This window comes from Panicum virgatum, chromosome 3N (genome assembly GCF_016808335.1).
Source record: "Panicum virgatum strain AP13 chromosome 3N, P.virgatum_v5, whole genome shotgun sequence".
Taxonomy (NCBI): Eukaryota; Viridiplantae; Streptophyta; class Magnoliopsida; order Poales; family Poaceae; genus Panicum; species Panicum virgatum.
This window is the reverse complement of record NC_053147.1, coordinates 68,221,197-68,249,165: the sequence shown is the minus strand read 5'-3', so window position 1 is coordinate 68,249,165 and position 27,969 is coordinate 68,221,197. Positions and strand designations below refer to the sequence as shown.

The 27,969-nt window shown below is 45.3% G+C and overlaps 2 protein-coding genes across 2 annotated transcripts; both read left to right on the top strand.

Moving 5' to 3' along the window:
• Positions 1-631: 631 nt before the first annotated feature.
• Positions 632-20,991, top strand: LOC120668073. The gene is made up of 2 exons (XM_039948023.1): positions 632-977; positions 20,415-20,991. The coding sequence occupies exons 1-2, from the start codon at positions 763-765 to the stop codon at positions 20,989-20,991; spliced, it is 792 nt and encodes a 263-aa protein (XP_039803957.1). The 5' UTR covers positions 632-762.
• A 1,425-nt stretch (positions 20,992-22,416) lies between these two features.
• LOC120668072 lies at positions 22,417-25,023 on the top strand. Its single transcript, XM_039948022.1, has 4 exons — positions 22,417-22,439; positions 23,751-24,410; positions 24,497-24,649; positions 24,757-25,023. The coding sequence occupies exons 2-4, from the start codon at positions 23,762-23,764 to the stop codon at positions 24,801-24,803; spliced, it is 849 nt and encodes a 282-aa protein (XP_039803956.1). The 5' UTR covers positions 22,417-22,439; positions 23,751-23,761; the 3' UTR covers positions 24,804-25,023.
• Positions 25,024-27,969: the final 2,946 nt, after the last annotated feature.

Genomic DNA, 27,969 nt, shown 5'->3' with positions numbered 1-27,969 from the left:
TTATTGCTAAGCTAGGCCTACTCTGCGCTAAAAAACAACACCAACGAAGCAACATTAAAGTAATGGCTACTCCTACCAGAGCAAGGCTAACAATTTGGCTAGCAGTTGGCTATCACTACTACGAAAAAAAATTTAAGGATGGAAAACACATAGTTTTCGCAGCTAAAAATGCCTTTTTCAGAGACAGGTAACGTGCCCGCCCGAGAAAAATCATTTCTAAAGAAGGGTCGCCCTGTCCCTAAAAATACATTTGGAGGGGCATGCCACCGTCCACCCACCCCTACAAATTTATTGGAGTCCGAATTGCAAATTATAGATCCTCCCTCCCTCTTGGCTTGGATCGGAGATGGTGATCAGTTACAAATGACCCTCTGCAAAGCAAAAACCTTCTCGTCCTGCAGCTACAATGCATGTTTCGTGCTTAGCACAATTTAACTACCGAATGGAAATCAAAACTAGGCATGCTTCTCGCATCGCATGTGAACTCCAACTCAATCCAAACAAGACAACATATTCCTAATGACGGTTGCCATGCCAAGTTTGGTATCGGATCCTTGGAATGTGCAGCAAGCATTGCATTTCCTTTACCTTTTGTCTTTATTCTTTTTTTCGGCTAGGAACTTTATTCTTTTTTTTTAGGTCTCCCTTATGCATAACTGTCTCCTTGTGTTTTACGTGCTCAACGGCAAAGAGGCCAAGACACAGGCGCCACACTTCGCTACCTCGCTCGACTCTTAATTAGCTTGCTAGGCAAATATATTTATGGCTAGCCGGTATGCTGTGGATGACTCGTTGTGGAGTGAAGTGCAGATTATCAATGGGTACGCCGTGTTCATGGGGTACCTGATGATGGGCGTAAGGGGTTTGGGCTTATTGGTTGTTACTTGGACCACTGTCGTCCTCCTCGGTGGCTTCGTCTCTGATCTTCAGAAGGACTTTTGGTGTCTCACGGGAATTACACTCGTCCAAACTTCTGGGTTAGTGGTCTCCTCAACATACATTTCGTGCTTCTTGAATCTTGATACACCTATTCAAGCTGCTTCTATATATGATACCAATTTTTCTAAATCTTAACTTGGCCTAGTTTTCCGTCCTTCCTTATAATAAAATCATACGATTGTGAAAAATTTAAAGAAGCGCCTAAAATTGCTTTGATTTTGAGTTTCCCTTCCTCTCTAAATATATTGTTTTTTTGGGTAACGACGCACCTAGTACCTTGCATATGTTTGAATTATTTTCCCCCGGCCGCCCCCTCGTTGCTCATGCATGTGACTTTGAAGATTAGAGTTTTTTTTTTTATATGACTTCAAGTGGTTGAACACTGATTTGGAAATTTGGAGTAGCAGTTATGTAGTAGTGTTTATATTATCGATCATCAATTCATCATGATAGCTACTACACATGTTTCACATCGTCTCTGCATTTTTTACATGCACAAGTAAACTCATAACTGTAGTCGGTTATTACGCAGGATCTATACCTAGAAATAGTGATTCGCCGTCCAACTATATATGTCGAATATGAGGAAACTATAGTAGGAAACCAAACATGATGAAATGCATCACGAGCATGAAGAGGGAAGTTAAGAACTATACCATGCTGAAATAAATCGATTATAGGGTAAACTCATGATCAAAGTAACAATTTTTTAGAAAAAAGAAACATCTCCGACCTATGATTAAAGTAACATATAGGGGGTTTATATATACACTGTTAGAAAACTCGGCATTAGTACCAGGCAGAAACCCCCGGTTAATACTGGCTCCCCGTCCGGTACCGCCTGGTCGGTACTAAGTGCAGCGGCACTTAGTACCGGTTAGGCCATCCGGAACTAAATAGCACATTTAGTACCGCCTGATAACACCAACTGGTTTTAAACGGCCTCGCGCAGTAGCGCCTGGTGCAGCAGTTTAGTACTGATTGTAACACCAGCCGGTACTAATTTTTTCTCTGTTGTTTGTTTGCCTACATTTCTTTTCTTTTCCTTTTTTAGTTTTAGTTAATCCGTATTATTATTCGTGTCCATTTGCATATTTGTATTCATATCTAGCATCCGTATTCGTATCTAGCAAAGCAAAGACTATATACACTATATTTATATACACTAGAAATATTACAATTACTTCTAATATATAATAACACACTTGGAATTTAAAAAAATATTTATAAGTAGCTATGCACATAAGTTGTTTCCGATAAATTCATCAAATAATTCTAATCATCGTCCCTGAGTGGATCAAGTTGACCCACGCTTATCTTATGATCTACATAAAATTCTCCATTTGGATTTATGACCTCATCGAGCAGGAACCCATAGATTTCCTCTTGAATTGTCCTGATCCTTTTTGGTAGCATGAGGTCCTCTTTTATTTTCTAAATCTATCACATGCAAACATCAATATTTTCAATTAATACAAGAACAGAATTAAATGCAAGAAATTGTTACTAGTTTTATACGTACATCAAATTCGCGTTGCGTCATCCTCTTGGAACCGCAGAAAGTTTTGGATGAACACACATACATAGTAGCCACAAAAAGATTGTTTCCTTGCACCTGTCTCAAACACTATATAGATGGATTATGAAATATTCATGGTGTTAAAAAAATGATAGCAGATGTGCGATATGTATTCGTACCGGCTTATCAAGGTAGATTTCAAGATCACACAACTTTTCTGTGACTCCTAAGTGAGCCCATGCCTTTTGGAGGATGTCTATGAGGTTTTGATATTGTTCTTTTGGCTTCCTCAAAGAGTCGAACACCACAACTTGAGCCCGATCGATCTCAATGCAGAGCAAGATCCAGTGGAAGCTGTTGATACACATATATAGATGGAATGCTAGATATACTTATTGTCAAATTGAAGTGATGAAAAAAAGTCGAAGGACTCACTTGAAGTTGTACGGCAACGGAATGAATGTACAAGCATGCTAATTGTCCTGAATAATGTTCTTGGTTCAATTTGGTGATTTATTTACACTCTTCTCGTTTATAACCTGTGGGTCCATGAAGCTGATGTTGTAGATGCTTCTTTTTTTTGGCATTCTTTCACCTTAATCCTACACGATTCAAATCAAAACAAGGGGATGAGAAAGTACAGATGTAATAGAGCTAAAGTATAGAAATGAGAGGAAATACTTACATAGCATATACACTGAGGAGAGACTTGTCTAGGGTGTCTTGATGGTATAGAAACCAAAGACTTTCAAATTCAATCCATATGTCATCCATGCCCCGATGAAAATGCCTATCTTGAATTCGAGCTGCAAACATTATAGTCCCCTTCTCAGATACTTTCATGTACCATTGATGCAACACACACATTCTCGTTGGTAGCATCTGGATCAACTCTGGTCAAATAAGAGGTTCCTCCCATAACAAAGGGTTTTCTGCCTAACCCTAGGTGCATCGGGACTTGTTCATCCCCTCAGAGTTGAGCTTTTAAGAGGTTGGATTACACCACAAACTCAGCAGTAGCTTCATCTTTTTTTGAAAGCACCTTGAGAGGGGGTATCGTTTGGTTGGGTTGTTCTCCGAGCTGGAGAATTTGTTTGGTTCGTTGGTTGTACTGACGGTTACTCTTTTTCTCATAGGACTTTGTGATTGAGCGGTTGTAGTCCGATAGGGGTTCTTTGTACTTTGTTTGGACTATTGATTTGAAGTACTTCTTCGCGATCGGATCCACTTGTTGCTTCAGCTCAGGCTTTTTATGGACCAAAGTGATCTGTAACATGCTTGCGCACACTTTCTTCCAATTCCTCCTGAGTCATGTGGTATGCTAACTTCAGTCATGGAGGGCTTCACTTTCTTCTTAGGTGGGTTCCTCTTCAACCTAGGAGGCGGCAGGGGCGGGACCCAAGCCTTTGTTTTCTTCTTTGCTTTGGATGCGGCGATGGCAGGACCAAGGCGATGGACGAACGCTGGGGTCCCTTGCAGTGTCCGGTGACGGCAGTTCCATGTTGGGGCCCCTTGGTGTGGCCGGCTTTGGTGTGGCCGGTGACCTTGAAGCCGGGCTGGGATCCCTTTCCGCGGCCGGTGACCTCGGAGCTGATGCATTCGAATCTGTGGTTCTGTAGCACTCATTCCAACAGATCTAAGTGTAGAGGGCCTATCCTAGTTCCTCTTCTCCATCGCCTCCATGGATCTCGAGGTTGAGGTCTTCCCATCGTTTCTCGACATGGTGAACCATGACTCTAGCATATCTGTGACAGAACCACCCAAATTAAACCGGATTAAGTGCGCTAACTATCATTTTAAGTATTAATCAAGCCACCGCACACTTAAAACGGTGTAATCCGGCAGCCTGCTGGGTTAAGGATCGAAAACACCAGAAGTCTCACCCGAAGGCGAGCACAGATGATTACAAGCAGACTAAAGTTCTCAAAATTAAGTTTACAAAGCAAAGCATTACAATTAAGTTTAAATAAAAGTTATCAGAGTTAAAAGTGCAGCGGAAATTTAGAAGGAAGTTCAGTTTGAAAACCACGAGATCTACGAAGTCGGGAGGATGTCACATCGAGACCACCGACGTTAATCCTAGTCAGCTTCCACCAACAATAGCTACATGAAAACAGGATAACAACAAACCCTGAGTATACTAATACTTAGAAAGGCCTACCCGACTAGTGGTATATACTTAGCCGACTCCTAGACATGCAAAGCTTTTTGGCTCTGGAGTTATTTTGCTGAAAGGCTACTAATAGTGGATCCTTACTTTCAATATTTTAGCTCAAATTTATCATACAAATACCAACTAGGTTTGCCTGAATATCTAGAGCACACATGGTTGATCACATTATCTTTTTAGAGTACCACAGTCATATCTCATAACCTCAACTTTCCAATCTCATTTCAATCTTTTACTACGATGTGACGCAGTGACCAAGGTTCTCTTAACCGAGAGAGACGGCGAATCGATCCGATTTAACCTTGCAAGGTGGACCTAACTCACACGACACGTGCAGCCACGCTGGACCACACATGTCAACTGTTCCCATCATCACCCCGACGTCTAAACCACGCCTGCCAAAACCCGGGTGAAGGGTCCCTCACGGCGAACTCCGAGAGAATCTGGAGGCGACATACACTCCAACACCCGCCATCATTCCACTCCCAGAGTAGTAGGTCGTGATTCGAAGTATCATTGCAAATCAGGTAATTAGCTTACCGGTTTCGACTACCTCCTACTTCTGGCATGTGGTTAGTACTGTTCAAACTCGGTCAGCAGGGCCAACAACGGTACGGTCCTCAATCGACACAGGCGGAGGCTTACTTTCCCTCCATTCCATATCCAAAACCAAAATCATCTCCGCCCGGTCTCCATTTCTCTTTCCTCATTGATTCATTCTCAAGCCACGTTGACATAAGTAACAGAAACCTATAGCTCGCGAGTGACAGCAATCACTCGACTTCTACCGGATCCTAGTTAAGCATGGCAATACTAACGACACCTGTATACTAGTATAGACTCATAGGTACCTAGGGAGAAACATGCATACTAGGGTTCCATATAACTCCTAAAAACGTAAATGCACAAATACTTAAATAAACATTGAATACTCAAATTAGGGGTTATGCTCCGGGGCTTGCCTGGGATTAACACTGAATTAGCTAGTGTTGGTTAGATGATATTCGCTTGGCGGACATTTTCCTTTGGGTAATGCACATCGGGTCCATCCATCCATCTTCTGGGTGCGTCCACCGTTACACCATCTTCTGGCTCGACTGCTGCTTCAGCTTGCGGTGTCAACACATATGAAAGGATGCCATGCTAGAGTCAGAACCACAGCAGTGCATGGATGCTCATGATGCAACGCATTTTGATATAAAGCAATTGAAAGAACCGACAGAGCTGACATGCATCGACTGAGTAACCACTACAAAGAAAGTAACAACTAACGATTTGAGTGCTTAGGTGCGCTTCCGAAGTTCAACTCGTTTTAGCCTGAAGTGTTTCCTTCAAAACAATAGCTACTAAACTACTTAGGACGACTAATCGCCCTTCTAGAGCACAAGGAAAACATAAAACTACGGACTTAGAATTTACTAACCACAAGAATCGGGGATAAAAACCGAAACTAAGAATTAAATAAAGATCAACACTTAACATGCCACAAGGATCTAGTAGCATAACTTTTCTATCATGAAAAGCTACTGATGAGGAGTGCATAAATAAATTACCAACCTTTATTGATATAGAAAAGTATTTACTTTAACTCTAGGAAAGAAAATCAAACAACAATATATCCACAAACATGCACATAGGCCATGCACCTAAAATTTTTTCAGTAGACTACACATACAAATAGTAATCTACTGAATAATGTTCATAATTTTTAGAGCAACGGAACAACCTGGAATAATTAAACTAGCTTAAACACAACCCTAATATTTAGCAGGGGCAAAATTGACATTTCCCATGTACAAGTATTTTTTTTCTGAAGATCTCGATTTTAGAAACCTAACAAAATTTATTTTGCATTTTTTGAATTTTTCTGTGAATTATTATGCAATTATGAAATCTCAGCTGAAATAAAACAAATAAAAAGAAAACATTAAGGGAGGGGCGGCTGACAGCCGGGCCCCACTTGCCAGGGAGCCCAGGCCCGCCCCCTCCTCTGTTCCCAGCGTGCCCACGTGTGACAGGGCACCGGCCGGCGCGGCAGCGGCGCGTCGGCGGCGGGTCCGGCCCGGCCGCGGCCAGGGCATCCCGGCGGCAGGGCCGGCGCCGGGCGAAGTAGAGGCGGCGCAGGGGATTTTGCGCGATGGCTCGCGGCGGCGCATGGCGGGGCTTGCACGGCGGCGGCGCGTTCCAGCCATTGCGGGGCAAGGCGGCTGCGGGAGCGTGCGGCGCCACGGCCAGGGGGCCCAGGCGGCCCTAGGGCGCGCGGTGGGGCAGCGCGAGCACGCGCAGCGCAGCGCCGCGGCATGCGCGCGATGGTGGCGGCACTGCGGTGGTGGTGGCGCCGGAATCACGCCAGGAAGAGGACGGGGAGGGGAAGGAGGTCGCGACTGAGCTCACCAGGGGTTCTATTTGAACGGAGGAGGGTCGGGGATAGGAGATCGATGGAGAGGCGGAGCTTCGAAGAAGAACGGCAATGGCGGACGGTGGCGGGAGCTCGATTCGGCCAGGGAAACGGCTCGAACGGGCACAGGATGGGGGCGGAAGAGGTGGAGGAGGTCCAGGGCGATGTTGCGGGGCTCTGGGCGCGGTGAATCGAGGCGGGGTGGCGAGGAACGGCCGGGGTCAACGGCGGCGGTGCTCTGCTCGCGTGGCTCAGCTCGTCGTGAGCTCGGGGAAGCGAGGGTAGCAACTGGAATTGTCTACAGACGTCGAGGAGAGCGGCGAAGCTTCGAGGCGCGACGCTCGCCGCGATGGCCGACGCGTGGCCACGGACGTCGAGAAGCGACGACGGCTTCGGTGCGGCGTGCCGAGCAGCGAGCAGGGGAAGAGATGGAGTAAGGGTGATTTCGTAAATAAAACGAAGTTTCAAAACTCCCGTTTATAAACTCAAGTTTTCTCCCTATTCTAAAGGTCAAAGGAAAAACTTTTGAATACGAAAGTTGTTCAAAATTTTGAGATCTTCAAATTTTTGTTTCAGGCACTTTTTCATTTGAACAAAGGTTTGAAAGATAAAAATTAAACTTGGGTGCATTTGAAAATATCCTATTCAAAGCAAAATTAAAGATTTTCTTTAAATTTTGTGCTGAAACTTGAATTTTGGCCAAAATGAAAGTTGCAGAGGAAGAAAAGTTCTACAACATTGATGTTGGGCAAAAGTTGATTTAGAGCTCGGGTTAGGGAGAAAAACAAGATCGAACGTAGCTCAGTCGAAAGTTACTATGCGAACTCAATTAGCGCTAATGACGATGATTAGCCTTAATTAGCGATCAAGCACAATGTTAGCGTCAAAATTAACACCGGGGTGTTACAGCTTTCCCCCCTTAAAGGAATCTCGTCCCGAGATTCACACGCGTAAGTGACCGATAAGGAGGGAAGATGTTTGTTAACCCAGAATATTAGCACTATCCAAAAATTACCTTCCCCAACTGACTTACCTTCGGAATCTTTCTTGGGGTAGCGCATTCAGCATGAACCATCTCATCACGATGGTACCAAGTACAAAATTTTTCTCTACCGCATTGCTTATTTGACCTCTGACCTTGTGTAGGTGGTTCGTACTGTGTAGCTAACATCCGAAGTAGATGGCTTGAGTCGCCTCCCGACATACGAACATCGGATAGTATCCTTGTCTAGTTCAGATTATTAGAGGTGCTAACCGAATTCGGTGGATCTTTCCAAGTGGATGAACGGCAGTCCCGGATAAAATGGTCGTATTCGCCACACTTGAAACAAGGTTGACACCCGGTGCAACGACATTTCTTTTTTGACCTCATTGAACACCGAATAGGGGAGCGAGTTCTTGCTCTTATGGTTGGGTCGACATCAGTAGTACTGCTAGCTTGCCTTCTACCACGTGGAAGGAATTCTGTGCAGGTAATTTCCCAATCACTCAAGTCTATGCTGCCTGTGCCGAGCTTGGGAGTCTGACAATCTACCCGGTAATCTTTAAGTCCCATCGGAAGTCGCGATGGTGGCATTAAGAAGTCCGAGTAAACATTCTGTGTCTCCTCTTGCTTCCAATTTACTTCCGGTCTGGGTTTAGCATATTCTTCGGGTACTTCACTATGAGCACTTGTCTTTTTGTTGGAGCTGCTTCGTAGACAGGGGCGGTCGTACATCTTGCAACAGTGGCAAGGCTCAAATTGTCTCATTGGTATTTCGGTTATCATGTTGTTGGAGGGTAGAAGATTGATGTGTCCCTGGTCGGGATCCTTCCTACTGCTTTCCGCAGTATACTCCATTATTCACCAGAGTTTCTAGCTCCAACTTAAGCAGGGTGGTTTAAAGAACTCAAGGTTACGCATGCAGTCCAAAACCAGGTTTTCCTACTAAGGTGAAAGGAACTTATTCTCTGCATGTAGCTAGGGATGCCTCCTGATGACGATGATGCTCTTAAGCAAACACCCGAACTTGATTCTTGCACGGCTCTTCAACTAGAATGGATAATTGAGTGATGTAAGATTTTCCGTTCAAGAAGAAAAGGTCAAACAAAGCAATGAATGAGGCTGAGACAAGGTAATCAAGTCCTTGCAGCGCGGAGATCGCAACACGAGGAAAGCAAATGTCATTGAGATTCATCACAAGGCTCATGAATAACAAGTGAGGGTAATACGGAAGGATGGTTTGGGAGGTGTTTTCGGAATATCCTTGCTCAGGATTATGTTATCTGATGAATTGCACAAAACATGCTTCTTTATGCCATTACAATGCCACCACGCCAAGGAATAAAAATAAAATGTTTCACCCATAGTGCAAATGCTTGATGGCTCGGATAATGATTCACTTTTGGAATGCATGATTGCAATGCTGATGCAACACAATGATAAAATGTTCCATGCACAATGGAATGGTGTATATGACTCGATGCATTAGTTATGATACTGGCCCAAAGATGCATACACCATGGTGCAAAGATGATGATGCCCATGTTTTATGCATATACGCGATGCATAAATTATGATGCATACTCACATGAGTTTGCGATGCGCACAATGCAACACGCGTCTTATGACTGTTCTCTCGTGACTAACCTCGTGTTAACCCTATACCCTTGAGTAAGGATTAGAAGTTAGGACACTAGCAAGGTTGCATAGAAGGGGATTGCAGTGAGTTACGTCACACATACCTAGACACCAGCGCACTCCTAGTGGCTCAATCATGTGGCTGCAGCACACATGAGGTCCTAGGTTCCGTCGCGGTATCAGGGTCATGTGATTAAACACCACCACAAGAAATCAAGAGTAGCAACCCAATGGTGCCAACAATGACAAGATAGGTTTAAGAAACCGAAGACAACTCGAAGTTCTACTCGGAGCATACCCGTTAGTTAGCTCACAATTCTTTTTGATGACGATGATGCAACACCACGCACTGACCAATGATGTGAAATGATGTGATGCATGACTGTTGCAACAACAGCAATTAAAAGATTATTTTATCATGAATCTTTTTAATTTATCCAACTAACTGAGCAAGAATGAAGGTATAGGATTTTAGATGTTAGAATCAAAATAGCCAGCAAGATCAGGCATAACACCAAAAGGAATAAAATGGTTAGTGAACGATGGGGTTTTGTTAACCAACATCATGGCTTAACTAGGGAGCCATGAAGGAAAAGGAACAATAGTTTTGTTGGATCAGATTCACGGTATTGATCAAGGGTTAGGTTTGAATGATAAACTAAGAGGAAACGTAAGGTTCACATAAGATTCAAGACCACTGAAGAAGATCTTCTCAACCAAGGTTAGCCTTGCAGATTGCATCGATCACACTACTACAACAGAAAACCTAGGGAAACAATTAGGTACAAGCAACGCATTTTAGTAAAATGACCCAACAAGCATGACAATCATCCAAACCAAGACGACAGAATGCATGCACGTTCTATTCGTTCCTCACCCAAACAATTGCCAATAACTAGGCATACGGAGACAACATGTGGCACGATACGTTCTCTCCCTATATATACTAGTCGTTCTTACGTTCAAAGCTTACGTAACGTGGTTAGCGTACATGCAGACAAACACAAGATATAAAGAGATAAAATTCCATTTCTGGACCCTTCGTGCCAGCACACACGAACGATCCCCATGTGTCCTACGCCACACAGGTAATGCATATGCAGTTTCCCACATATTCACACATACATTACCATCCACTATAGAGATGGCACCCAAATGTTCGACGCTGAATGAGCAGCGCTTCATACGTTACCGGGGCAATGTATTCACTTCCCGTACAAATCGCTTTACGGGACACCCAAGGGTACACGTGTCCCAAGGTACACGGTTATGTCTAACCACATAACAGGTCTTCACCTCGTAACATTGCCTTACGAGATGGCCATGATTACAATCACATGGTGGGAAATCCGCACTCCATATCAGGCGGCAGATAGCGACAGGCTCGTTTGAATTGAACCTTATCACCTCCTCGTATGCTCAACATACGGGACCCGCACACGTATAAAACACGTGAGCTATTCTAAAGGACTATCAGAACACTCACCTTGCTTACCTCAGCGTAGGTGCGTCGTTACAGAATTACAGTTGTGCACAAAAGTAAGGTTTAACAAAAAGTAAATGCTGGAAGTGCTGGAATAAAATAGATACTTAGATGCCACAAAACTAATAAAACCTAGATAGGGCATATGAGCTATCTATCTTATTCCTTAGCACAACTAGCGTCAAACTTTCGAAACCGAACATTTTGCAAGACAAAAAGTTAGTTTTAAAGTTAATTAAGCATACAAGTAATCATCCCCAGTGCGTTTCGGCTCTGATACCAGCTGTGACAGAACCGCCCAAATTAAACCGGCTTAAGTGCGCTAACTGTGATACCCTAGGTGTCTGCACAATAAAAACTGCATTTGTTTGCTATGCTTCATGTGTGAATTGTTTGAACAAGGGCTTAATTTAAATTTATAAGGACCTTTGTGTAATTTTGAATTAATGTAGGGTCATTCTTAGAGTTTTATTTGAATTGAATGTGTATTTGTTGCTTTTGTGGAGGGTGTTTTTGCAAAATTCAGTGCATTTATTACATGGCAGCAAATTTTTCTTTTAAGTCTAAGTTTAAAGTGAAATTTCTTTGAAAAAGACAAAATTCCTGGAATTCAAAATCCTTTCCATGTTTTCAAAATTAACTCTTGAATCTTTGATCAAATAAATTTTTGCACAACATGAAAGTTGTAGATCTTGAAAAATTAAACAACTTTCATGTTGGACACTTTTTCAGTTGAGCCTTAGTTCAAAAGTTATCCTTGTTTTACAGTTAGGTCCCTGAAATTTATTGATATTGCAAATCACTCCACCTTTCTTCTTCCCTCTCTGTTTCTCTGTTCAGCGCCGCCGGCGCGTCGCCGCGCCACCCGCCGCTCTGGGCCGCCTTCCCGGCCACCTCCTGCTTCGCTACCGCTTCACGTGGCGACCTCACAAGCTTCCGGACCCACCTCTCCATGCGCTGGACCTCTTCTTCCCGTGCCACGCGCCCCTGCCCAGCCCAGCGGCCGCCACCGCGACGCCGCCGTGGCGAGCCCGCTGCACCACCCCAGAACATCAACTCGCGCGCGCCCCAGCATCTGGAGAACCCCTGCACTCTATTCCGCACGCTCTCTCTCCGATTCCCCACTCCGACGCCCCAGAACACTGCCGCCGCTCCGCAGAACGCCGGCGAGCTCACCCTCGCCGTCGAACCACGCCTCCGCAGCTCCTCCGCCCGCGCTGACCCCCTAGCGAGCTCCTCCGTGACCTCGCGCAGCTCTTAGGCCCCTTCTCCTCGCCCAACCCTCACTGGAACCACCCTGCCGCCGCACAGAGCTCTGCCACCGCCGCCTGCTCACCGTGGAGCTCATAGCTCCGGACCTCCTCCGCTCAATCCAACCCCTCCACTAGATCCGCCTCGCCCTCGTGCAGCTGGTCGACCACCTCCCCTCGCCCAACCCCCACCGGAGAACCCTAGCCGACGTCGAACTTCGCCGCCGACCCGCCTGCTCCGTCGAGCCGCCGCCTCCGAGCCTCTCCACGCACCCCAGGACCACCCTGTGGTGCGCCTTGAACCCGTGAAGCTCCCACACCCCTCCACCCTCGCCGCCGGTGAGCCCTCGCCGGTTTTGGCTGGTCAACGCCGTGCCCCCCCTCTGACTCAGCCAAGGACCCCGTGTTGAAAGATACAAAACTCCAGGGGGCTGTCTGCAAACCCCGTGACTCAGATGAATAGTGCCTTTAGGGACTTCTTTGTTATGATTTTATGTGAACTTTGAAATTCAGTATAAATTCGTAGCAATTCGTAAAATAGCAAATCTTGATGTTCTGGAATCCTTGAGAGTAGCTCTTTGTAGTAGAACCATAATATGGTAGGTGTTTGTTGCAAGTTTTTGCTGTACAAGTTGATTTGTGTCACTAGGTAAATAAAGACTAATTGTTTTGTCTTTTTCTTAACTGATGACTGAAATCATGTCTTGCTCTGAAATTTTTATGGTGTTTTACTCATGTGACACTAGTATTTCTATAAAAATTTCCTGGTCAGTTCTCATGTGTAGCTATTTCTTTGATTTAATCCATGTTTAGTAGACTTTAATTATGACAAATATTTTATTCTGATGATAAATCATGAATTTTTTTCTAAGTGATCTTTTCGAATAGTTTAGCTTGTGCTTAAAGTTTGAGCCCCAGTTCATGACTAGAACAGGAGTTAAAAATGAATCTTGCTAATCTGATGTCTGTTTTATTTATTTTCTCAGAAGTAATTCTGTGTAGATAAAATCATGAAAAATTCACAGTAGCTAATACATCCCTGTGTAGGCCTGCTGTTAAATTTTTAGCTTCTGTTTTGCTTTATTTTAATCTGTGTAATTCAATCTTGTTCTAGGTGTGATCTGAATGATTGAATTGTTATGAATAATTGACTACATGTTTTAGCATGAAATTTGCAGGATAGCTTGTTCTGTTTACCTTCTATTCAAAGTAATTTTTTTGCTGAATGTGCACTGAGTGACTAATTTGTTAGCAAACCATAGTTTGCTTGCTATAGGAAATCACTCCCACTTGTTTATGATGTTAATATAGCTTTCTTGTGCTGTTGATCATGATGTCTTGTGTAGTTAGATTTGTTAATTAGCTACTCTATAAATGATTGCCCATGTGTGTGTATAATTCTGTTCTTGCATTACATATAGATACGACTGCCTTATCGGACGGGACGTACGAGCTGATCCCGGAGTCTGACGGAGGTGATCTCGAAGCTCAAGCGAACACCGCCGTACTAACTGAAGCCCCGGACCAAAGTTCGGAAGAGCCTAGAGCTGAAATAGTTAGCGACTACCGATAAGGCAAGCCCCGGACATAACCTATATTTCAAATTATTATCATCATTTACTTGTGCATTTACAGTTCTTAGGATTTGAATTGAAACCCTAGATGCATGATCCTAGGAACCTATGTACTAAACACTAGACCTGAGTTCGAATACTTGCTAAGCTTATAGGACCGGTAAAAGTCGAGTGATTGCCTGTCACTCACGAGCTCTATAGGAATTGCTTGTTTACTTTCTGTTATCAATATAAGGACGACGGACGGGGTTGTGTTCGATATCATGATCTTATGTGAGATCCCGTCTGTGTTGATGAACTTGCTAAGGTCGCGGTGTGTGGTAGCGGTGGTTAAGTTTTTGAAAGTACTAGCCACATGCTGTAAATATGGTACACGGCAAGCCTAGTAGCCAATTGGACCGGGGAGTGGATATACCTGTCACTCTCTCTTTAGAGATAGGTTTTTAAATGTTAATGTTGATCAACACTACGACTTCAAGGGACAAGGGTGGACCTCGTAGAAGGGTGGACCTTGGAGCCCTATAGTCGGGGAGAGTGACCCTATCCACAAGCCGGAAAGAAAGGTCAACGGTTGTTTGGGAACGACCCGACGGTGTTCCAGACGTGTATGCTAGGTTTATCCTTGCAAGGTTGAATTTCGATTCAAAATCGTCCGCCTCTCACGATGAAATGAGACTGCTTGATTCCTTTGCCACACAGAGTAATAAGAGCAATAATATTATTTATCAATCTTGATGTTTGCTTAGTTTTCTACCATGATTGGATAGTAGTTGCTTACATAGAATGGTTAATCAACTAGAATCTTGAAAGCTAAACTTGAAAGTAAGGACCTACTCTTTATTGCTTTTCAGCAAATGAAAAACCAGAGCCTCACAGAACCTTGCATAGTCTAGCTAAAGTGGGCTACGTATACACATGTCAACTGTTCCCATCATCACCCCGACGTCTGAACCACGCCTGCCAAAACCTGGGTGAAGGGTCCCTCACGGCGAACTCCCAGAGAACCTGGAGGCGACATACACTCCAACACCCACCATCATTCCACTCCCAGAGTATCAGGTCGCGATTCAAAGTATCGTTGCAAATCAGGTAATTAGCTTACCGGTTTCGACTACCTCATACTTCCGGCATGTGGTTAGTACTGTTCAAACTCGGTCAGCAGGGCCAACAACGGTACGGTCCTCAATCGACACAGGCGGAGGCTTACTTTCCCTCCATTCCATATCCAAAACCAAAATCATCTCCGCCCGGTCTCCATTTCTCTTTCCTCATTGATTCATTCTCAAGCCACGTTGACATAAGTAACAGAAACCTATAGCTCGCGAGTGACAGCAATCACTCGACTTCTACCGGATCCTAGTTAAGCATGGCAATACTAACGACACCTGTATACTAGTATAGACTCATAGGTACCTAGGGAGAAACATGCATACTAGGGTTCCATATAACTCCTAAAAATGTAAATGCACAAATACTTAAATAAACATTGAATACTCAAATTAGGGGTTATGCTCCGGGGCTTGCCTGGGATTAACACTGAATTAGCTAGTGTTGGTTAGATGATATTCGCTTGGCGGACATTTTCCTTTGGGTAATGCACATCGGGTCCATCCATCCATCTTCTGGGTGCGTCCACCGTTACACCATCTTCTGGCTCGACTGCTGCTTCAGCTTGCGGTGTCAACACATATGAAAGGATGCCATGCTAGAGTCAGAACCACAGCAGTGCATGGATGCTCATGATGCAACGCATTTTGATATAAAGCAATTGAAAGAACCGACAGAGCTGACATGCATCGACTGAGTAACCACTACAAAGAAAGTAACAACTAACGATTTGAGTGCTTAGGTGCGCTTCCGAAGTTCAACTCGTTTTAGCCTGAAGTGTTTCCTTCAAAACAATAGCTACTAAACTACTTAGGACGACTAATCGCCCTTCTAGAGCACAAGGAAAACATAAAACTACGGACTTAGAATTTACTAACCACAAGAATCGGGGATAAAAACCGAAACTAAGAATTAAATAAAGATCAACACTTAACATGCCACAAGGATCTAGTAGCATAACTTTTCTATCATGAAAAGCTACTGATGAGGAGTGCATAAATAAATTACCAACCTTTATTGATATAGAAAAGTATTTACTTTAACTCTAGGAAAGAAAATCAAACAACAATATATCCACAACCATGCACATAGTCCATGCACCTGAAAATTTTTCAGTAGACTACACATACAAATAGTAATCTACTGAATAATTTTCATAATTTTTAGAGCAACGGAACAACCTGGAATAATTAAACTAGCTTAAACACAACCCTAATATTTAGCAGGGGCAAAAGTGACATTTCCCATGTACAAGTATTTTTTTTCTGAAGATCTCGATTTTAGAAACCTAACAAAATTTATTTGGCATTTTTCGAATTTTTCTGTGAATTATTATGAAATTATGAAATCTCAGCTGAAATAAAACAAATAAAAAGAAAACATTAAGGGGGGGGCTGACAGCCGGGCCCCACTTGCCAGGGAGCCCAAGCCCGCCCCCTCCTCTGTTCCCCGCGTGCCCGCGCGTGACAGGGCACCGGCCGATGCGGCAGCGGCAGCGGCGCTGCCGCCAGCCAGCGGCGCGTCGGTGGCGGGGTCCGGCCCGGCCGCGGCCAGGGCATCCCGGTGGCAGGGCCGGCGCCGGGCGAAGCAGAGGCGGCGCAGGGGATTTCGCGCGACGGCTCGCGGCAGCGCATGGCGGGGCTCGCGCGGCGGCGGCGCGTTCCGGTCGCTGCGGAGCAAGGCGGCTGCAGGAGCATGCGGGGCCACGGCCAGGGGGCCCAGGCGGCCCTAGGGCGCGCGGTGGAGTAGCGCGAGCGCGCGATGGTGGCAGCGCGAACACGGCGGCGCGGCGGCGCTGCGGTGGTGGTGCCGCCGGAATCGCGCCAGGAAGAGGTCGGGGAGGGGAAGGAGGTCGCGACCGAGCTCACCAGGGGCTCGATTTGAACGGAGGAAGGTCGGGGATAGGAGATCGACGGAGAGGCGGAGCTTCGAAGAAGAACGGCAATGGCTGACGGCGGTGGGAGCTCAATTCGGCCGGGGAAACGGCTCGAACGGGCACGGGATGGGGGCGGAAGAGGTGGAGGAGGTCCAGGGCGATGCTGCGGGGCTCTGGACATGGCGAATCGAGGCGGGGTGGCGAGGAACGGCCGGGGTGAACGGCGGCGGTGCTCTGCTCGCGTGGCTCAGCTCGTAGTGAGCTCGGGGAAGCGAGGGGAGCAACTGGAATTGGCTACGGACGTCGAGGAGAGCGGCGAAGCTTCAAGGCGCGACGCTCGCCGTGATGGCCGACGCGTGGCCACAGATGTCGAGAAGCGACGACGGCTTCGGTGCGGCGTGCCGAGCAGCGAGCAGGGGAAGAGATGGAGTAAGGGCGATTTCGTAAATAAAATGAAGTTTCAAAACTCCCGTTTATAAACTCAATTTTTCTCCCTATTCTAAAGGTCAAAGGAAAAACTTTTGAATACGAAAGTTGTTCAAAATTTTGAGATCTTCAAAATTTTGTTTCAGGCACTTTTTCATTTGAACAAAGGTTTGAAAGATAAAAATTAAATTTGGGTGCATTTGAAAATGTCCTATTCAAAGCAAAATTAAATATTTTCTTTAAATTTTGTGCTGAAACTTGAATTTTGGCCAAAATGAAAGTTGGAGAGGAAGTAAAGTTCTACAACATTGATGTTGGGCAAAAGTTGATTTAGAGCTCGGATTAGGGAGAAAAACAAGATCGAACGTAGCTCAGTCGAAAGTTACTATGCGAACTCAATTAGCGCTAATGACGATGATTAGCCTTAATTAGCGATCAAGCACAATGTTAGCGTCAAAATTAACACCGGGGTGTTACAATATCCTTTAGGAATCGTCATTCCATTTGTTTTTTCCTCTGCCGATATAGAAGCTCGCAGGGCGTCTACCCGGTGATGTCATCCACAGGGTAATATTTTGGGTCATCCGCAACCAAGTGATATGTGGCTGGGTGCTCCATGGAAGCGACACTGCTACAACGTTGCGAGCTTGGGCTACTCTCCAAATGAGCAGCTAATCTAGCTTCTTCTTCTTGTTAGCTAACTATCATTGCACCTTCAATCAAAGCTATCCTTTTTTTCTAGGGCACACATTTTCTCTTCGTGTTCAGCCTTCCTTCTAGATCAGCTTTGATAAGTCTCTATGTCGGCAATGAAGCCATGCTTCCATGGAATTACGCCCATGCCTTGCACACGTCGTGTGTTCTGGTGTCCCAAGAGCATACATCAGCTCGTCTTTCTTTCTGTCCAACTTGAAACTTCCTTCGGACACAACCTTAGTGCCACATCGAGCATGTCGGCCGCTTCTCTTATGGTGTCACTAGTGACAAACGAGCCATCATCCATATTCAATGTGCCTCCATGAGCATATAAGAAATATTTTGCTCGCAACGGCCAAATGAAAGTCGATGGTATGATTCCTCTTGCAATGAGGTCATCTTCCATCTTCTGTCATTTTGGAATCGCCGACGCATAACCTCCTTGCCCAAGATGATGGAAGTGCTTATTTTTGCTCACATTCTCTTTGGTTTGTGTTGTTTTCTTCCCGATGTCCTCCGATAATTTGTATTGCACGAATGCATCCCAATAAGGATGTTGCTTCTTGAAGTTTTTCTCAAAGTCTGGCACAATGCCCTTCTTTGTGAAGTCTTTGTTCAAATTTTTATTGAACATCTAGAAATAAATAACCATCTTCTTCATGACCCAATCCTTAAAGAGTTCTTCTTTATCCTCTGGAAAACTGAAATGCCATTTCACATCTGCCCATAACATTTCCTTTTCAGTGTCAGGGACGATGTCAGCATCATTATTAGTGCTTTTGATTTTCTTCCATAGCCTGAAGCTAATGGGGATGTTCCCTCTGACATAACATCCACACTAATTGAGCACTGTCGTCTTAACCCCCTTGGGAGACTTTGGTTCAACATCTAGGTGCAATGAGGTGATGGTGGTACGCCTCTCCATCTTCTTCGAGCCTCGTTTACATTTCGGCTTCTTCAATCCAGATACTTGGAAAAATATCTATTAATAAACACATCACATACATAGAGAATCCACATAACAGCGGCGATGTGCAGTGTTGAAGCCGGCGGGAGCGCGCTGGCGAATCCGGGACGATGTCAGGGAATGGCTTGGCGGTGACACCTAGACGGGAGGAGGTCGGGGGCATGGCGGGCGGCGTAGAGACGACACTCGGTGGCGGCGGTGGGAATAGGGGCCGAGGCCGCCGCGCCTGGTCCGGCACGAGCGCACGTGCGCACGGAGCGAGAGGAGGCCAGTAAGCGTGGCCGGGCTGGGTGGGAAGGTCGAGCGTGACCAATGACGCCAACGAGGAAGGAAGAGCTGTAGATCGAAACACCCAAGTGCTATATATATATATATATATATATATATATATATATATATATATATATATATATATATATATATATATATATATATATATATATATATATATATATATATATATATATATATATATACACGCTATGGCATTTAGCCCGCTAAACGCCGTAACGGCAGCCCTGCCGCTAAACATCTTAGCCAGCGATTTAAAACATTGATATATATATATATATATATATAAGCATCAATTTAGTACCGGATCGTAGCTACGACCGGTACTTAACTGACGGCTGCGCAGTTTAGTACCGGGCGCAACTAAAGCCCGGTACTAAGATGTCACATTTAGTATCGTGCCGATTCAACGCCTGGTACTAAACTGCCTCCACTGATGGGAAAATTTCATGGAGGCAATTTAGTACCAGACTGAGCATCAGCATGTACTACACAACAAAAATCCTAATACTTGGTTTTTTTAGTTGTTTCAAATATCAAAGTGTTGTTCGGACGTCCGAACGTATATGGAATGTTGTTTGGAACTACCAATTTTAGCCATATCACTTGAAAATAATCTATTGCATAACTTCATTTTAGCAAGAGACAGGTAAAGTAATTTTTATAATATAGGCACCATATCTAGTTGTATTTTCTAATCTAAATTAACTGCACAATTAATACCTTTTGGATGGTTTTAACTGTTGACTTACACCCAAGTATGCACACCGCGCTTATATTGTGTCACAGAGCATGCCTAAACTACTTTGGAGGCCTTGCACGTCCATACCATGGACATGAGCTTTTAGTATAAAGTCACCAATCTGTACATGTACAATTTGTAATGGTGCACTCAAGTTGATCGTCGAACTCGGAGCCGAATGGGACATACATTGTTCCACCATAAGTCCTAGCGAGCTAAGTTATTTTCAGTTCACAACCAGGTTCTAATTTCAACCTGATGACAGATACATATATAGTAGACTTTCGTTGAACCTTGATACATACAACGTTAATTTGCATCTTACTGATGATGTTGTCACGTGCTATGTACAACAGGGTCTTCAATTTTCTTTTAAAGGAAAAGTTAAGTGACATGGTGCATTCTTGGTGGGGTCTGCTGGCTACTGTAATTGTCATGGTGAAAGATGACAAAGATGAATATTTCGAAGAAAAAAATGCAGTGGTAACAACTATTTTAGTGGCGATTCAAGTATTTGTGCTTGTTATTGTATTATGTCCTCTTGGGGTTCTCTACATGCTTGGCTTGTATATCTCCACTGGAGTTTCATTGTGGCGTCTAATAGAGCACGACTTCGGTGATTCTGGGGGTGCTAACCAGAAGCCGGCGCTACAAGTCCTCTATGGCTTAGCTGTGGCACAAGGCGTGCTCTTTGGCTACAAGACCATAAATGCTCTTCGTGCAAGAAACAGGCTAGCGAAATTTACCGCAGGTGAGAGCATGGTCGACAAAGAGCTAGTTGCAGAGTACCTAGAGGAGATTGTAGCGGGGTGCGAGAAGGACCCATCATTCGCTAGAGGAAGGAATTTTTTGGACTTAATGATGGAAGCCAAGTCAAATGAGGGTTTCATAGCTGGGATAAGGGTTCTGGGGGGGTGGCGCTATCAAGAATGACTCATGGACCATCAAGGGTCAAATGGTGGTAGCTAAACATGTACTGACTAGATCGGATTCCTGGAGTTACATGATCCAGAGACTGGTAGACACAATAGGTCCAAGAAGCCCATATAGCAGAGAGGTCAGGGCGCACGCTATGAGGATAATGGCTCTTGCTGGCCGTGGCATCCATTTGGAGAAGTTCCCGGAAGTGATTGAGTGCATATCTTGCGTGCTTGACACATCTGATGAATCTAATCAGCAGCACGACAGACAACTAATTACAATTTATCAAGATGACGATCTTAAGAGGATATGCAGCGAATATGGTGACAAACTCAAGGACTATCAGAGCGTTGAGCTACTTGAGAAATATGAGCTAGACTACCTAATATATCATCGTGAATTGCTAGATTCTCCTGATTTCTCCTTAAGCAGCCTAATACAGCGGCTAGTCCAATGCCTTCCATGCAAAAGAAAAATAGTGGAAAGAGAGAGAAAGGAAAGGTGGAGAGTCCATGGTTTCAACGAGCTGCTTATGGAAGCCGTGAATGTCATTCACCAGCTTGCAGTTAATGAGGGCAACCGAAGGATTATGAGGAACACCATGCTACAACACAAGATTGCCATGGCGCCTCTGAAACTCCACATGAACAATCATGATGCTTGTAGGGTATCTCGAAAGTCAGAGCTCCTGATGCTAGCGAAATGTTTGGTACGCATGGAGTGGCTCGAGGCTACTGTTAAAGAGACCAACAACCATGGGCAGACCATGAAGGACGGCTGGCGGGCCAGCAGCCCCCCTTTAGAGCCCGTGGTTCCTTTATTAGGTGGAGGAGGAGGAAGAAATGGAGTGATCGTTGAAGAGGAGGAAGAGGGAGAGGGAGAACGCCTCTTTCCGTCGATGGTTTGCTCTGCCCTTGGAAATGTAATCATCAACAGCATCAAAAGCACTATGAAAAGTATCTTTGACTGCCTGGACTGTCGATACACGCAGAAAAGGCAAGGCATACAAATTCTCCTACGTCTTTCTTTGGATATATCATTTATCTACTGCTCTCAGTCTATCATGTTGGATATGATCTTCAGGCCCGATCCAAAGATCGGGCCAAATCCCCTTTGATCGCGCTCTGATCCCCCGTCGCCTGCGCTATATAGAATAGGAGGGGGGCCGGGGCACGGACGCCCAAGTTGACCGCTGCCAAACCCCTCTCCCACAAACCCTACCGATCTAAGGGAGCGCAAGGCCGACGGGAAGCACCCCAGCGCCGCCACGACGTTCCCCACCGACGCCGCCGTTCCCGGCCAGTGCCGGTACCGGCCCGAAGGGTACCGGTACCCTCGCCGCCCATCGTCGCCGCCGGATCCACGTCTTGCCAACCCGGACTTCCTCGCCTCCATCCTCGACTCCATCGACGCCATGGTACCCGCAGGGTCGAGCTCCTCTGCGCCCCCTTCCACGGATGGTTTGCACCTTCATCTCCATACCTTCCTCTCTCTCTGTTGTACTATTACTAGGATGAACCCCATGTTTATCTACTAGAAGATATACCCGTACTCGATCTTGTATGCCTAGATATCGATCCAGTGTAGAACCCTAGAATCTTTGTAACTAACATTGGTATCAGACGCCGATCTAGTGCACAGATCGGGTTTTCGGATAGAGTTTAGAAGGAGAAAGAATTGTTTTCGATGCAAATCGAAGAAAGAACCTTGAATTGATCTCGGATTGACCGAGATCCCCAATCCAGAAACCCTAACCCTAAAAGAGAACCCCGGGAAAAGGGTGGAACTTACCTTTCCCGGTCAAGAACCACTGCGCGCGTCACTGCTCGTCGGCGCGCGCACAAGAACCCGGTCGCCGGACGCCGTCGTGCCGTCGTCTCGGGACCCGGCCTGGATCCAGAACATGGGCGCCATCCACGGCCATCTCGGCGGCCGCGCGCTCGCTGGGCGAGCGTCGCGCGCCGGCAAGGGAGCCATGGTGGCGCCACCACCTTTCCCTGGCGCCGGCCGCCGTCGGCGTCGCCTCCACTCGCTGGGGCGTGAGAAACGGGGAGGGGGAGAAGAAATGGCCGGTTAGGGTTTGGGGCGACGCCCCGCCGGTTTTTGCTCGACCGGGATTGGCGCCCGGCCGTCGGATTTGATCCGACGGTCTGGGGGCGGCCGCCGGCCAACCAGGCCAGAAGCAGCCCAAGAGGGCGCGCCGCGCGGGCCGTTTCGGCGGCCCGGCCGTCGGCTGCTGAGCCGCGGGCCCAGGCGCGGGGGAGCGGGCGCGCGGAAACGGGCCTTGGGCCGTTTTTCCGTCTCAGGCCGCATAAACAGTTCCAGAATTCGCTTTTTCTTTTATTTCAGAAGCATTTTGAATATGAATTTGCTTAGAATTTGATCTCTGTAAATAAATGCACCAACGTGTATTATTTTTAGAGCAGAAATTTACAAGAATTATGCTTCTGAATATTTAGAATTTTACATATTTCCGCTGCAAAGAATTTATTTTGTCTCTACGTTATTTTGAACCAACGAGATAATTGATATAGAGGCCTATAGAATTTTATTTCTCAGAATTTTCAGTATATTATAATGTTGTAATTTCTGACCAAAGTTGATATTGCAATATTATAATTTTTTTCAGAATTTTGTATACATTATATCTTTTTCTGCCCAACGGTGATTTAGATTTAATGTACAGATTATTGCATGTTTTAATTTTGACCAACGTTAAATTGATACATGCATTTATTGTTGTCCTCACAAATTTTGAATTCAAATTTCAGGCTCCAATGCTATGACTTATGTGAATGCCATTCCTGAACTGGATGGCAACAACTATGGGAAATGGTACCAGAAATTGGAGATAGCTATGGCGATGGCCAATATAGATTTGGCCATCACAACGCCAGCTCCACAAGAACCAGAAAAGCCCGTAAGGGCACAGAATGAAGAAGCTGCTGCTTGGGCTATCCGAGAGAAGAATTATGACTCTGCTATGACCAGATATGATGCTGACAAGACACGTTGGAATGATTCCAACCGCAAGTGTCTTATGGTCATGAAGGGTTCCACTTCAGATGCCATCAAGATGGCGATCCCAGATTGTGACACCGCTTCAGAATATTTAGCAAAGGTGAAGAGTCAGTTTACTGGTTCTTCCAAGGCTTATGCTGTCATTCTTGCTGAGCAGTTTATCACCAAGAAATACACTGGCGGTGGCATCAGAGAACATATCTTAGAAATGAGCCACATGGCCAACAAGCTTAAGACAATGGACATGCCTTTGCAAGAAAAGTTCATTGTTCAGCTGGTCTTCAAGTCCCTACCAAAGGCGTTTGAGGCATTTCATGTCAACTATAACGCTTTTCCAGAAGATTGGGGTATTGACAAGCTGATTGGCATGTGTGTTCAAGAAGAAGATCGCCTTAAGAACTCCAATGGTGGTGAGCTTGCTTTTCAAGTTCAACACAAGAAAAAGATTCTTTCCAGAATAAGAACTTCCAGCATAACAAGAGACCTTTCCCACCAGGCAAGAATCAGCATGAGAGTGGCCCTTCCAGACCACCTCCACAGAAAGACTGGGAAAATTTTCCAGTTGAACAAGACCAGTGTCTGAAGTGCAAAAAGAGAGGGCACTACAAGAGGGACTGCCCAGAATTCCTGAAAGAGTTGTTAAGAAAGGGTGAGGACACCATTACTTTTGTAGATGAATCCCTGTATTTAAGTTATGACAAATCCACTTGGTGGATTGATTCTGGTGCAACTACTCATGTTGCTAATTCTTTACAGGGATCAAGTATGAGGAGGACCCTGCCAAGAGGCGCAAGAAGAATTAAAGTTGCAAACGGTGTAGAAGCTGAAGTCGAAGCCATTGCAGAATTTCATTTAGAATTACATAATGGCTTTGTACTTTGTTTGAGAGATGTTCTTTATGTACCGTCTTTGCAACGAAACTTAATAAGTGTGTCTAAATTAGATGATGACGCTATTGCTTGTCATTTTGGTGATGGCAAGTGTAAGATACAAGTTAATTCAGAATGTGTTGGTCTTGCCTTCCGACAGGACAAATTATATTTGCTTTCATTATCTGAGAATTTGAATGCAGTATGTTCTGAGAATAAAAATGCCTCCTCATATGAGAATGTTACTAAGAAACGCAAACGAATTGATGCAATTTCGTCAAAATTATGGCGCTGTCGTTTAGGCCATATTTCGAGGGGGAGAATAGAGCGTTTAGTGACAGCATCAATTCTTCCACCGTTAGAATTTTCAGATTCAGAACAATGTATTGATTGCATTAAAGGAAAATTCGTTAAGAACATAAAGAAAGGTGCCAAACGAAGTGCGGGAATTCTAGAAATAATTCACACAGATATATGTGGACCATTCCCTGTCACTACTGTAGATGGTTATGTTTCTTTCATAACATTTACAGACGATTACTCGCGTTATGGCTACATTTATCCAATTAAAGAACGATCAGAAGCATTTGATAAATTCAAGATATTCAAAGCAGAAGTAGAAAACCAACATGATTTAAAGATTAAGATAGTCAGATCCGACCGTGGGGGAGAGTACTACGGTCGACACACCCCCTATGGCCAAGTTCCAGGACCTTTTGCAAGGTTCCTTATGGAAAATGGCATAGTTGCCCAGTATTCTACACCGGGCGAGCCTCAGCAGAACGGAGTAGCAGAAAGAAGAAACCGTACCCTGATGGATATGGTCAGAAGTATGATGAGCTACTCCATGTTACCGATTAATTTGTGGATGGAGGCGTTAAAAACCGCCTTTTACATTCTTAATCGGGTGCCAAGTAAATCAGTGCCGAAAACACCATATGAACTATGGACAGGAAGAGAACCCTCGCTTAATCATTTTCGTGTATGGGGCTGTCCAGCTGAGGCCAAAGTGTTTAATCCGAACATTGGGAAGCTAGATCCCAAGACAATCAGTTGCCATTTTATTGGCTATCCAGAAAAGTCTAAGGGATATCGCTTTTATTGTCCCGACAGACACACGAAGTTTGTAGAAACAAGACACGCTGCCTTCTTAGAAGATCAAATGATCAGGGGGAGCATAGTAGCCAGAAAAATCGACCTTGAGGAGAAGCGGGTATACGTTCCCACTCCGATGATTCAAGAGCCTTATTTCTCGTTACCTGTGGTTGTGGCACCGATAGAGCAGGAAACTGCAGTGCCAACACCTGCTGTCAGTCTACCTGACGTTGCAGTGCAAGAAACTGCGGTGCCACCACCTGTTGTTGGTTCTCCTAGCTTGGCATTAAATGGAAATGAGGACCCTGTTCCTCAGGACCAAGTAGAACCCGTTGCCATGGATGAGGGGGAGCAACAACAGCCTCCTGTGCAAGAAATACCAGTCGCAGTGGCCCCGAGAAGGTCACAAAGAACTAGAAAACCAGCTATTTCTAAAGACTATGAAGTCTATCATAGTGAAGAAATACAGAATGAGGGTGATCCCACCTCTTTTGAAGAAGCCATGAAAAGCATCAATTCATCCAAATGGTTTGCAGCCATGGAAGATGAAATGAGATCCATGAATACCAATAAAGTTTGGGACTTAGAAGAAATTCCCAAAGGAGCCAAAACAGTATGCTGCAAGTGGGTCTACAAAACGAAATGTGACTCCAAAGGGAATATAGAAAGATATAAAGCGCGGCTCGTGGCAAAAGGCTTCACGCAAAGAGAAGGAATAGATTACAATGAGACATTCTCTCCGGTCTCATGTAAAGACTCTTTCAGAATAATAATGGCCTTAGTGGCACATTATGATTTAGAATTGCATCAGACGGATGTGAAGACGGCATTTTTAAATGGGGATTTGTATGAAGATGTCTACATGGCACAGCCCAAAGGTTTTGTCATGGAAGGCAAAGAAAATTTAGGATGCCGCTTGAGAAAATTGATTTATGGCTTGAAGCAAGCCTCGACAGTGGTACTTGAAATTTGATGAAACAATTAGAAAGTTTGGATTTAAAGAAAATGAAGATGTCAGGTGTGTGGGTCTTGCGTGGTCTTGAATAATTAAACACAAGTGTCCTTTGTTGTTGGTTTCCATTGTATTTTATTATCATGAGGATGTCAGGTGTGTGGGTCTTGCGTGGTCTTGAATAATTAAACACAAGTGTCCTTTGTTGTTGGTTCCATTGTATTTTGAACAGACATACTCCTAAACATTGTACTGAACAAGTGTCCTGTGAGCCGTTTGTGCCATATCTGGATCTGCCTGGATGCTAATGGCAGGGAGACCAAACCCACTTGTGTTGAATTTGCACTTTGGTTTCATTTATCTATCTCGAGTTGAGTGAGTAAGGGCAGTTCCAATGGAACATTTATGATAGTTTCTATCTATTTTAATTACATTGACAACTCAGCAATTTGATAACGTGGCAGTAGATTTATTATGGAGAGAGAAGAAAAAACCAAGAAATCGTTTCCTTCGAACGAAACCGAGTCGACTCTTGTACCGATGCAGCAGGAAACGACGGAACCAGTGATGGGAGACTCCGCTGGTTTCTTCAACCTCTCGCCCAGATCCCATGTGCCGACGCCGCCAATTTCCCTCATGCATCCCTGCTTGTCTTCTGTTCCCTCCGTCCGCGCGCGGGGACATCACCGCGGCCTGACCTCGCTAGCCTCGCCATAGCCGGACCTCGCGCGTCGCACGCGAGGCCTCGCTGGACCCGTCGTTGGACCTCGCCGCCGTCGTACCTCGCGTGCTAGCCACGCATAGCTCGCGAAAACTCGCTGGCCCGCCGCGGGACCTCGTCGACGCCGGACCTCGCGCACCGGCCGTGCGTCGCCCACAAAGCCTCGCCGGGGCCTGGCTTGGGACTACGCCTGATAGGGAGGTCGCTGGACGCTGGCTATGGCTTCAGTGCCGGCCAGCCTCGCGACGTCGTCTCCGAAGGGCCCAGGCCTCATGAGCCCGGGAGCGGCCGCCCGGCGCCGCCGCCGATGTTGCTGGCTTGCTTCAGTGTTG